This window comes from Mobula hypostoma, chromosome 5 (assembly GCF_963921235.1).
Source record: "Mobula hypostoma chromosome 5, sMobHyp1.1, whole genome shotgun sequence".
Classification (NCBI taxonomy): domain Eukaryota; kingdom Metazoa; phylum Chordata; class Chondrichthyes; order Myliobatiformes; family Myliobatidae; genus Mobula; species Mobula hypostoma.
In genome coordinates, this window is record NC_086101.1 from 141503785 (window position 1) to 141517353 (window position 13569).

General features: G+C 40.9%; 1 protein-coding gene across 3 annotated transcripts in view; it reads right to left on the reverse strand.

Moving 5' to 3' along the window:
* The window catches only part of anp32b (acidic (leucine-rich) nuclear phosphoprotein 32 family, member B), a 65904-nt gene extending 56656 nt beyond the window's left edge, over window positions 1–9248 (reverse strand). The window contains exon 1 of one of the 3 annotated variants that reach the window (XM_063049101.1): window positions 8922–9248. In XM_063049101.1, coding sequence (XP_062905171.1) covers window positions 8922–8972 — 51 coding nt within the window. In that variant the 5' untranslated portion in view covers window positions 8973–9248. Of the gene's footprint in view, window positions 1–1628; window positions 1832–7677; window positions 7735–8921 lie in introns of those variants that run through there. The other 2 variants (XM_063049102.1, XM_063049100.1) reach the window with 2 other exon arrangements.
* Window positions 9249–13569: the final 4321 nt, after the last annotated feature.

The window sequence follows — 13569 nt, forward strand, 5'->3', positions numbered from 1 at the left end:
GCAATTTATCAAACAGCAGCTTCTACCTCGCCTACCCTAGTGGTGGGTGCGCTGTCCAATGACGTCAGTCCTTTCTCTCCCCCACTTCCTTTAATGCTAAGAACACGACGACATTAGCAGAATGGATACATTTCGCTCCAGGGATACTTTGGCGGCGCTTTTGAAGGTTCCATTTCGGAACGTGATGTAGCAAAAGAGCCAGCGATGCGTTCCGGCAATAATTGGTGGTGGGGGCGAAATTGATCAGTGCCCGGATTACAACGTAGCGCGAGTCGTTCGCCTGTTTCAAAAGGCACCTGGAGCCGGGTTGCCTCGGCAGACAGTTCCAGACCGGCTCAAGAGCGCACAGACAAGCATTTTCGCAACAGCAACGTATAAATTGTTCTAAAGCTATACATCTCCTTCTCTTCTAACAAGGCACATTGGATTCCAGGAAACCTCTGCAGAAGTAATTTGTTGATATACCTTTTTTTTAAAAAAAAAGTATATATATATATATAAATGATTGTCTTTAAAGTGCTGCTCGGTTAGAAAACGTGCCACCAACATGGCGAACTCTCGCAAGTATCGAGCTGGAGGATCTTTCACCCAACACCCACCTACCCACCCACATCGGGTCATTTCGCAAACCGAATCTTTGGCCAAAAAGAAAGAAATTAATGACAGCCCTCGAGTTAGCTCTGAAGTCGGATTTCGGTGAAGATAAAATTTCCTCTCCCCCAGCCAAACACCTTCGGAAAACCAATAACGCGCGTGGCGGGAAGCATCCGAACCGTGTTCCTTATACCCAAAGGAAACGATACAATTCTTCCTCGCGCCCCCTCCAAAAAGTTTACTGAATATATTTATCTTTTGCAAATTAATTTGACTCAAATTGGTTAAACCAAATCACAAACTTGTCGCCATCCCTACAGTCGCGCGATATTGGATTGTAGCACATTATCCCTACGTAAACACAAACCGAAGCTGCATATTTAATATTTGACCCTTGTCACAAACATCAAAAAGAGTGAAGGTGCCTACGTGGTGATCGTAAGTAAGATTGATAGTGTAATTTGATCCAGAAAATGCACCAGGCACCACTGTCTTGCCAAATAAATAAAATAAAAATATAACTCCATGGAGATTAACCCCCTCCCCATGCTCTCTTTAAAAGGGCGCCTTGACTGTATGTTACAAATATGGCTTCCAGTGCCTTACAAAAAAAATCCAGGGAGAGAGACGATGTCTCCTTCATCCCTCCACGTCCTGAAAGGAGATACGCCCCCCACTACAGCAGAAAGTTCCCATTAATTCTGCTCCTCCAAAAACAAAACCAGCTTTCAAACAGTTAAATTGCAACACAGCAGCAACTCTCCGCCTCACTCTTTCGATACTTTTATATAAATTTATAAATACACCATATAATATATATACAGCAATGTATATTTTGTTTAAAATCTTCCCTCCTCCTTTATAAACTCGCTTCTCTAAATTTATAGTCCCACTACAAAAGAAATGAAATGTAAACCATGTGGTCACCAAAGGGTCACGACTACCTTAATATTGTTAAAGTAACGCCAACAAAACTAACACCCCAAAAAAATGTTAGTTACAAAATTACAGTGAGGTAGAGGGAGGGAGCTTACATCAGACGGCGTTCTGTTCCGCAGTTCCAAATGGATTCTCTTTTTCATGTCCATTTTTTTTATTTTAAATAGTCTAAGATGATGAATTTGTTAATCCAAACAAGAAGTCAGTCTTGACGATCTACACTCAGTGTGTCGGTAATGTGAGCAAAAGCCAGTTTCTCTGCCCGCGCCAACCAGCAAGCAGTGCTTAGATCGAGCGAGAGCACCATGGGTGGAAATGGAAACACAGAATACTCACTGCTGCCACCGATGGATAACAAGCAAAGCTGCCACATCTCGCACTGTTAAAGGAGCATGCCCTTCTGAAAGCCAGCCACAGCATTAAAAGTTAATGCTGCAATAACATGCTCCTCGGTATCAAATCCCGCCAATATCTTTAAACATGGTTTTATCCCCTTACCAACTTTATAGGGTCGGGATTAGGAAGAGTTATCACGGTCCAGAACTGGTTTTATTTTGCACCCCTTCGGTTTATTCGCAATTCCGCTTCGCGATCTTATAAACTGCATCCTACTCAACTAAATTTACATCTTTAACCACTTATTCTCATGCGACCAAAATATATATTTTAAAATAAGAAAGAGCAGCATTTCTGTTGCAACTCCCATGTCCCAGAGTTCGTTATAACCAGTGAAGTAGGTTTGAAGGGCAGTCACTGTTGCAACGTGGGGTCAATTAATTGTTCTCACAAGCAAGGTGGTAATGACCTTGATAACTGTGGATGGAGAGGTAAATCCTGGACGGGGATAAATCTTCTATCCAAAATAGCACCACTGGATCTCTTATGTTAACCTTTCATCCTTAAGATGGAATCTCCAACAACAGAATACCTACTTGTCAAGAGTGTCAGCCTGAATTGTTGAGTTCTACTCTCTGGAACAGACCATGTGTGATCAACTTTACCCAGTTAATAAGGGAACGACCTCTAAACCACTACAACTGTATTCCACTCTGGTTCAACCACAAAGCTGATAGGTAATCCCCAGCAAGTACATCTTGGAAGAACAATATTAATTGGCAGTGCCCTCATCTTAGACATGGAACACTACCTACAGCTCTCAGTGTCAGGTCGAATATCTTGCCCCAGAGGTCAGAGGAGGAATTTTGGTTTAAGTTAAACTCAAATAAGGCTAAAGTCCTCAAATATGACATGGAATGATAAAGGAGGTTTAGTGATGATCTAGATGGGAGTCCTTGTGCAAGATTCCCTAAAAGTTAACTTGCAGGTTGAGTCAGTGGTGAGGAAGGCCATTGCAATGCATTCATTTCAAAAGGATTAGAATATAGAAGCAAGGAAGTAACGTTGAGGATTTATAAAACACTGGTGAGGCCTCACTTGGAGTATTGTGAGCAGTTTGGGGCTCCTTATCTTAGAAAGGATGTGCTGAAACTGGAGGTTCACAAAAATCATTCCAGGATTGAATGGTCTGTCATATGAAGAATGTTTGATGGCTCTGAGCCTGTTTTCACTGGAATTCAGAAGAATGAGAAGTGACCTAATTGAAACCTAGTTAAGGCCTTGATGGAGTGGATGTGGAGATGATGTTTCCCATGATGGGAGAGTCTAGGACCAGAGGACACAGCCTGGAATAGAGGGGTGTCCTTTTAGAACGGAGATAAGGAGAAATTTCTTTAGCCAGAGAGTGGTGAATCTGTGGAGTTCTTTGCCACAGGCGGTTCTGGAGGCCAAGTCTTTATGTATAATTAAGACAGTAATTGATAGATTCTGGGTTGGTCGGGTCATGAAGGGATACATGGAGAAGGCAGGAGACTGGGGCTGAAAGTTAAAATGGATCAGCCATGATGAAATGGTGGAGCAGACTCGCTGGGCCAAGTGGCCTAATTCTGCTCCTATATCTTATGGCCTTATGGTTTAAAATACATTCCCCCCTTCCCCCAGTTAATTACACAGAACCTTGGTTGCCTAAAACTCACACTTGACAACTTTAGATACTACACTCTTGCAATCTGTTGTCCAACCTTAAAGCCAGTGAATTGGACAGACTAGAACTCTGCATTTTATTTATCTTTTGAAACATGAGTAACAATTGCAGAGTTGAAATGTAGTTTTGGTAGGTCACATGTGAATGTCACTTACAAGTTAGAGTATTTGCAAATTTGTGCATGTGGGAGCCAATGCAAAAAAAGGCAAAATGTTTTTTCTATAAGAGGAAAGATTATTGTTTCCCTTTCCTTTTCAATGTCAGCCAATCCTAGTCAGAGTTGATGCAAAATAAGACAATCTCACTTCATTCACCACTGACCTTCTAACTTTACAGATGTGACATTTCCAAGGCTCCAAAGGTTAACAAAGCTTCCTGTAGATTGCTTGATCTATACCTTTATCACTAATCTTCAATTTATATTTAACATCATTGCATAGGAAACAGAGGCTAGCGGAGACCATTCAGCCCTTCATGTATGTTCTGACATTCTTTAAGATCAGAGCTCATTGTTTTACCTCGTGTCACTTTCCTGCACTAAACCGTTGGTCCCTCAAACTCCATTTTTGAGTCTCTTTCTTTAATATACTAATCCACTGAGCTTCCATCACCGTGTTGGATAGAGAATTCCAAAATTTCACCATTCCTTGGTTTAAGAATTTTCTTCTCGCACCTATCTTCAACAGAGGATATACTATGTCTCATCGTTCTTAACACTACAGCCAGGTGAAATTATCTTGTTCCAATTAAAATCCATCACTCTTTTGAATTTTCTTTTAATATACAGTACTACATCAACATAGTATTTACAAAGTCAACATTTTTTAATCAACATTGCCTGGTTTTCTAAGGAAGTTTGTTCATTTTGCATTGAGAACCTTTTTGCAAGCTCAAGGCATGCTTTTTCTTTGGTAAACATTGACAGAACTGGAAAAAAATAGAATTTGATCAGTTAAAGATATGAAAGACTGAGAATCTAACGTTCTCTGTGCTGTGTGTAAGTGCACTTTGGTGGCAGAAATAAATGTGCAGACTATTTTCTAAATGGGGAGAAAATCCAAAACTCTGAGATGCAAAGGGACTTGGGAGTCCTTGTGCAGAACACCCTGAAGGTTAACTTGTAAGCTTAGTCGGTGGTGAGGAAGGTAGATGCAATGTTTAAATTCATTTCAAGATGTCCAGAAAACAAGTGCAGGGATGTGATGCTGAGGCTCTATAGTCATAGTCATACTTTATTGATCCCGGGGGAACTGCTGAGGCCTCACCTTGAATATTGTGAACAGTTTTGGGCTCCTCATCTCAGAAAAGATGTGGTGGCATTGGAGAGGGTCCAGAGGAGGTTCACAAGGATGATTCTGAGAATGAAAGTGTTATCATACAAGGAACGTTTGAGAGCTCTGAGTCTGTACTCGCTAGAATTTAGAAGGACGAGGGGGGAATCTCATTGAAACCTTTTGAATGTTGAAAGGCCTGGACAGAGTTGATGTGGAAAGGATGTTTCCCATGGTGGGGGAGTCTAGGACAAGAGTGCACAGCCTCAGGATAGAGGGGCATCCATTTAAAATAGAGATGGAGAGAAATTTCTTTCGCCTGAAGATGGTGAATTTTGGAATTTGCTACCACAGGCAGCTGTGGAGGCCAGGTTGTTGGGTGTATTTAAGGCATAGATTGATAGGTTCTTGATTGTACATGGCATCAAAAATTATGGGGACAAGGCCGGGGAGTGAGGTTAATGAGGGGGGGAAGGGATCAGCCATGACTGAATGGCAGAGCAGACTCGATGGGCCAAATAGCCTAATCCTACTCCTATGTCTTATGGTCTTATTATATTAGTTAAAGATATCTGTCCGTTTTTGAAATACATTCTTCTGATTACTGTTGCTGTGCTTCCTCTATTTATATGTAGAGCAGAATGTGCTGGATGTAAATATTTATATAGATGGCAGCAATGTTGTTCCTTCATCAAGTAACAAGGAATATGTTACTGAAACATAGACCCGGCTCCGTTAATGCTGGAAAAAGGGATTTCAGCTGCAAGGTTAGATTGGCGAAGTAGTTTCCTTTGGATGATTGATCGAGAGGAACTTTGACAAAGGTGCAAGAGATCACAATGGCTTTGGATGAGAAAAACAGAGCAAAGCTGGTCTCAATAATACGAGAAATAGTTGTACAATAGGATAAAAATAATGCTGGTTGTGAGGATTTATTTTACCAAGAGGGATGATAAAGGTTGGCTGAAACAGTCAATGTGTGCTTTAAAAGAAAATAACTTACAGGGAAAGGATAAGGAAATAGGGTTGATTAGATTGCTCTACAAAGACACAAACACAATAGGGTGAATAGCTGCCTTCAATGTGTAACAATCCTATGAAGCATTACATTGCTTATTGTAATGAACCCAACCAAGAACTGGCAACACTTCCTTAATTGCGCAGCAGATCTGATTACTGATTCCAATCCTTTTCCCAGTTGGCCATGAGTAAGTCTACTACTCTACCAATAAAACTCCTAAACTACTCGTTCACAAATTTCAGCGGCCCACCCGCCCTACATTGTTTTAGTAATTGTTTTCAGATAATTTGCTACAAATTCAACTGCCTTTATTTCCAAGGCTTTCAGGAAAATTAATATAATAATTTAGTGGTGGTTTAATTGATTTAATCCACTTTTAATTATTGATGAAATAAGCACTGGTTCCAAAACAAAATAGTTAGTTTCATTGTGTCTAATGACAATCATAATCCTAATGATTTGATTATTTTAAATACCTTGATAGTAAATGTACATTTTATTTTTTTAAATATTAATAATACATTCATACAGATAGGAAGCTTCTTACTAATCATTTTAAAGAGAAAAACATTTAATCATTTTGACAATTTTTAATGTACAAACATATCAATATGGTTACAAGTTCATTTCCCTGTATTTCCACTGCTGCTTACTGCAGTGGTTATATTCAATTAATATTTGGAGCTGACTAGATCCTAATGCTCACTTAGAAGTATTTAGAATTTTTCTTTTCATTTTCTATGAAAATGTTTAATTATCTTAATTATTCTTTCACTTCAGCCCACTCACCATCTGTTCTTTCCACCTGCGGGGAGAGACTCAGGGCCATGTAAACACTAACATGGCTACAGTTAGAACAGCTAGCAGTGCTACAAAAAAAAACAACCATCAGCATTATGCTGACTTAATAATTAGCATGAGGGGTGCAGTATGAGAGTGAACAGTATCTTTCTTCCCTCGGTAAGGTATCATACCACCATAAAACACTTGACCCATACATTGTAACCTGTTAAAGGTGAGTACAACACAAGTTGATTGCAGATTCATTCAGAACCAAAATAAAGTTCAGTGATTTCAAAGCAAACAAGTTAACATTTGACAGTGAATCTACTTGGACCTGCAAATATTTTATGATTTTATTAAGCTTAATAAATAATGGTTTTTAAGCAGTTGGTACAACAACCAGTACAATTGACATTGGTACAAATCTCTCAGCATGTATTGTTCAGGGTTGAGGGGGGTGGTAACAACAGAATCCGCCACTTTATTATAGTAAAAAGTAATTGCTTAAGACAACATGATGTAATGTGAATTTAATGTGCATGACTAAACTGCAGGTTCCGTACATTTGGAGTGAATGGGTTGATGATGCTTGATACCATTTCCCTGCAATTAGAATTATCAAGGTGAACTCGGCTTTCCCACCGTCTGGAAGGAGGTCCACGACTGTTTCGATTGCTATGAGAATGGGGAATGGGGAATAGGGAATGGGGAATGGGAGGAATGCAGAATTTCCGGTGCAACGTTAAGCTGTAGCAGTTTATAATGTTAAAAAGGGAAAGGGCCTTCATTTGATTTGATTACGAAGATTTCACAACGGAGTGAACTGGGAGCGATGTAATCCAACAAAAACAGAACTGGTGGATGAGTAGGGGTGTGGTAAAAGGTCCCACGGTTTCGGATGACCTGCAGTTTAGAGGTTGGAGTTTAGTGGTCAAAAGAAAAAAAAACTGACATCGTTGAATGTTGCTGACAAAGGCGTGAATGTGGATTTTAGGGCAATAATTAACAACGTTAAGAAAATGACCTACTTTCCCCAAAGCTTCGCAGCCGCCATCTCCTGGTGCATACATAGAAATGCACACGTTGCTCGCTAGGACCAGCAACCTTGAGTGTCTCGTTCGAAGCCCTTCCCGCACAAACAGCGTAATTTTTTTTGTGACCACTCGAGGAACCAGGGTAGTCAGTTAAAATCCAGCACTTATATTAAGATTTATAAAACAAATTAATCGAACAGAAAACGCTTCCTCGAACATTTTAAAATACTTATTTAATAATACATCGCACTTGCACGTTAGCAAAGTAGCGAACTACGTAGTGTATTATAGACAGTGAAAATCGCAAACGGCGGATTGGTAAATAATTCTATAGATGGCTAAATATGTGCGCTCAATGAAATTCAGTCCTGGGTAAAGTCCGTGAATAAACAGGGAAAACATCCTTAATTTTAAAGTAACATGCCTTCAATAGATGTGCAGCATAATATGCCGCCCAGTGACAGGGGAAGAAAACTGCCATAACTATAAAACAGGAGACCCACCTCCTCCACCTTCGAACTGCCCTTTTCTTGCTAAAGCTACTCTCTTTAGAAAGTATGATTACAGTTCTACAAACAAGGAAATATGGATGCTCTTTCGGGCGAAGGGGAAGACTCCATTAATTATGCAGGTCATACAGATTATAGTACTTGAGAGGATGTTGTTTTCAACCATCTCAGGGGAGTTTGTTCCGCTGCTTTTCTTAACTAGACAGAAATTATTAGCATGGAATTGAACTAAAGGTTTTTCCCCCACCGAAATCCACATGTGATGTGTTTTATGTCATTTATGGAAAATTAACATAGTTGTGTAATGAATGATATTGATTCAGACTAGGTTTGCATCAGTGGACAAAATCTAATATAAATCCACGCACTCAACAATAAAAAAAGCTCTACTACTTTTCCACTGTAATACGATGAGTTCAGCCGATACAAATCATTTGCAGTATTTGGTCAATGTTCAATTTTCGTCTGTAAACATTTATTTCAATAAATGAGTTGGGTTACAAAAGAAAACGTAGTTTTGAAGAGGAAATACGCGCCGGTTAAGGCAGAACGCCTAATGCCTGTCAATCACAAACACATGACCATCACGCGCCATTTTACAGAATTTTATTAGCATGCACAATATCTAATATATAACATTTCAACTGATGCATACGAAAATAGACTGCACGAATCATACGTTAATCTATTTAGAAAATAAAATATTTTAATATAAATTGTTACGAATACCAGTGCACCATGAATCAAATAAAATCGATTTTTGTATCTCCTTGCGATCATTGCATGTGAACCACAGCCTTCTGTAACAAGCGTATCGCCAGGCTTTGGCCATTAGGTATTCCGTTTCGCAAACCATTTCTTCTCCGTGTTTTTTTTTGCTGCATGGTGCGTTTTTTAAAAAATCTCCTCGTTTGGCCGGTGCACACTTCGTGTAACAATGCTATTCTACGGCTTTGCAAATAAACAATCAACAGATCTCATCTCGCTTTCCCTTGCCGACTGCCATGTTTTGCAGCCGCTCTGCAGTGCTTGCGTTCTCGCTCTTTCACTATGCAAATACAATCGTCAGCAATCCTTCGAGCGAACTCCCTCTAGGGTAAGCGATAGTACTGGCATGACAAAATTTATGAAGGGCAAAAGAGGAACTTGGCCTACTTCGGGAGGAGATTGTAATTGGCTGGTTTATCTGAAGACTGGATTGCTACAATATCATTAACGTTTATTTAAAATCCCACATTAAAGAACGCCTCTCTCCGTTTCAGTAAAGGGGGTTTATTGTTAACTGTGGCGTTGCGGATTTTCAGCAGTTTGAGAGGGAACGTCAGAGCGAATGATATCTAGGCTGATACTCTGTTTAGTACTTTGGAAGTACGGTATACTCTTTTTGTGAACAATGACTGACTTTTCTATGAACGATTGGACCCGTCCAGCACCATTTTCCCACTGCCTTTCCATGTCCCACGACTCCCTCAGAGTTTAAATTGCTTGTCAATCCTCCAGCAGAATATTTTCAGTAATTGTCTGTACAGTTAACTCCAAAGACTCATAACCCTCTGAGAGAAAAGTCGTCCTCATTTCAGTCTTAAACAATGGACCCTATTTCTACAGGGGGGTGACACTACAGAACTACTGCCTCACAGAGCCAGAGAGCTGGGTTCAAAGCCAACCTCGGGTTCTTGTCTATGTGGCATTTACAGGTTTTCTCTGTGACTGTGTACTCTGCTTTCCTCCCATGTCCCAGAGATGTAAAGATTATTGTTAGATTAATTGGCCACTGTAAATTGCTCCAAGCGTGTAGACAACTGATAGAATCTGGTGGGCGGAAATGTGGATTAATATAGGATTGGTGTACAATTCCCGCCCGGATTCCTGAGAGCTGTTTGTGACTCCAGCAGTTTGCAATATGGAAGTGTGGCCACAAACCGAGTTCCCACACAAGAGATGCCTACAGCCCCACAGCAGCCAGCAAATCTGTCCTGGACGGACCAAGTAACAAAACTGCTGGAAGGATCTGGCAGGTCGGGCAGCATTTGTGGAAGAAAATGGACAGTCAACATTTTGGGGTTAAGACCCTTAATCTGACCTGTATTTTGCTCCAGATTCCAACATCTGTGTCTCCTGTTGAAAAACATATCCCATTGATTTCCCAAACATACTTTGTGTGAACAGCTGGAAAATGACTGCGATTTTGTGAGTTGGTTAGAGGGTACAGGAGCCTCAGGACTCACACCACCAGGTTCAAGAACAGTTACTACCCCTCAACCATCAGGCTCTTGAACAAAAGGAGATAACTACACTCATTTAAAGACTCTGTCATGCTAGTTATATCTGCATTTGCACAGTTTGTTTACAGTTAACAGTTCCTGCTAGTTACAGCTTACAGTTACTGTTCTATAGATTTGCTAAGTATGCTTGCAAAGAACCTCAGGGTTGTATGTGGTGACATGCATGTACTCTGATAATAAATTTTACTTTGAACTTTGATCTTTTGGGAAGGAGCTAGGTTTGAATGGTGGATGATCAGCATGGACTTGGAGCTAACTATTTCTGAGCTGTTACCTCTCTATGACTCTATAACACCACTCCAGGAAACACCCTCCAACCAGCATTTAACCTAGCAAATCCCTTTCAGAATCTGACATACATTAATAACACAAACAAAATGCTGGCGGAAATCAGTAGATCAGGAAGTATCTATGGAAATGAATAGATAGTCGGCATTTCAGGCCGAGACCCTTCCTCAGGGCTGAGAAGGAAGGGGACAGCCGCCAGAATAAAGAGCTGGGGGTGGGGGAAGAGGCTAGCTGGAGGGTGATAGACAGTGGGAAAGGTGAAGGGCTTGAGAAGAAGGAATCTGATAGGGAAGGAGAGTGGACCATAGGACAAAGAGGGTAGGAGGAGGGGACCCAGGGAAAAGTAATAGGCAGATGAGAAGTGGTAAAAGGTCAGTGGGGGAGGGGCGGGGATTAGTTTGCTGGAAGGAAAAATTGATTTTTATGCCATCAGGTTGGAGGCTATCCAGTTGGAATACAACACGTTGTTCCTCCACCCTGAGGGTTAATGTTGGCAGCTAGAGAGTGATAATGTTGTGAAATTTGGGGTGTTAGGATCTGCCCAGCCGGCCAGGATAGAGAAAATATGAGTCAATGTCACAGGTAAATGGCCTGCAGCAGAAATTGTCAGTTCTGATACAGACAGAGAAAGCATGTTATCTGTAGTTGCAAAATCCAGAGAGCTGCAATGCACAGGGATAGTGGATGCTGTGCTGCTCCTCAATCTTGTGAACAGTCTCTCTATAACAGTGTGAGAGATCAGAGAGAGGAAGAGCAGAGAAGGGACAGGATGAACAACTAAAATGGCAGGTAACAAGCAGCCCAGTGTTGTCTCTGTAGACTCAACACAGAGTTTTACATAAAGTGTGCTTATTTTCTTCATTGCAGAGATTACTTAGTGAATAGTGAATGCAGTTCAAAAGATTGGAAGAAGTGCAAGTGAATCACTACTGAGCCTGGAAGGACTGTTTGAATCCCTGGCAAAAGGCCAGGCTGGAACTGGAATTGGTTTATTATTGCTTCATGTACTAAGGTATAGTGAAAAGTTGGTCTTGCATACTGTTCAAACTGATCAAACCATTGTATCGTGCCTTGGGGTAGTTACAGGGTAAAGCAATAACAATACAGAATAAAGTGCAACAGCTATAGAGAAAGTGCAGTGAGCTAGACAATAAAATGCAAGACCGCGACACAATACAGTAGATTGTGAGGTCAAGAATCCGTCTTCTTGTACTGGAGAACCACTTCAAATAACAGTGGACGTTTCCAGCTGAGACTCTTCTTCGGGACTGAGAAGGAAGGGATAAGATGCCAAAATAAAAAGAATCGGGGGAGGGAGAGGAAGGCTACATAGAAGATGATAGGTGAAGCCAAGTGCTTGAGGAAGGTTAAGGTCTGGAGAAGAAGGAATCTGATAGGAGAGGAGAGTCAATAGCTGGAGGAAGGGAAGGAGGAGGGGACCCAAGGGGAAGTGATAGGCAGGTAAGAAGAGGTAAAAGGTCAGAATGGGAAGAGGGGAAGGGGGGAAATCTTATCACTGTGGGGTAGAAATTGTCTTTGAGCCAGGTGGTGCATGTGTTCAGGCTTTTGTATCTTCTGCTTGGTGGGAGAGGGGAGAAGAGAGAATATTCAGGGTGGGTGGAGTCTCTGATTGTGCTGGCTGCTTTATTGAGGCAGCAAGAAGTGTAGACAGAGTCCATGGAGGGGGGGCTGATTTCTGTGGAGTGCTGATTTGTGTCCACAACTCTCTGCAGTTTCTTGAGGCCACAGGCAGAGCAACTGCCATACTAAGCCATGATGTTTCCAGATAGTATGCTGTGTTATACTGAATTTTGTAAAATATTGGATGAACGTCTGAATAGTTCAAAATGACAATTTCATTCTTTGAGCTCACAGCATGTAGAGTGTCTGTCAGGTCATATCTGCAGCTGGATTCTTTCTTAGTCTCAGTCACCATTAACACGAGGATGTCTATTAATGACTTAACTGTTGGTCACTTTGACAGCTAGGTTGATTGATTCTTTCTTAGCGTCTGTCAAATTGTCTTGATGGATTTTATTTTGCTTTTGGGTTTATCGCTTATATGTAATATTATTGTTCTTTTGTAGCTAAAAGAATGTTAAGTCCAAAACATTGGTGGACTGATGGATAAGGAGTAACTTTGGAGTCTAATTGATTTTAACAATATGTTGAATGTAGTTAATGAACATATGAGTTGTTTGAATGAAAGAAACTGGGCTGAGTTAGTGGTATGAGAACAAAAGATCAAAGTGTTTGTCCATCTCTGTGTGTCTCTCTATGCTTCTAGAACTCATATCTATTGGGGTACCTTTCTCTTGGTTCATCAGACTTTGCCTAGATTGGGAATGGCAATCAGTGTCTAGGACCCAGGGTGGTTCATGAGTGAGTTGGAACTCAGAGGTCCTCCAACAACAATGGCAATTGAGCCTCAAAGCCATTAAAGGCATTATTATTATAAATGATAGATTGTGTTGACTTTTCACAGAGGTGTGAAAAGGCCTCCAGAAGGGTTTTCCAGGGATGAGAAGACAAATCCCAATCCAAAGGGACAGAGTAGTGTGCACAGACAGCTTGCATGACCACTGCCCAGTGAGCCCTGAAATCTTTGTGACTTACTATTTCGTATTTTGTGTGGTTTATTTGTGCTTTCTATTTTATGATAAAAAAATTTAGGCATAAGTTACTTCATTGAGCTTGTACACTTATTACCTCATCTCCTGGACACTTGAGTTGTTGGGTCGGATTAACCAGCCCATTACAGTCTGGCGCTGCGAGCAGGGTCCAGGAAAATGTGGAGGTGGACT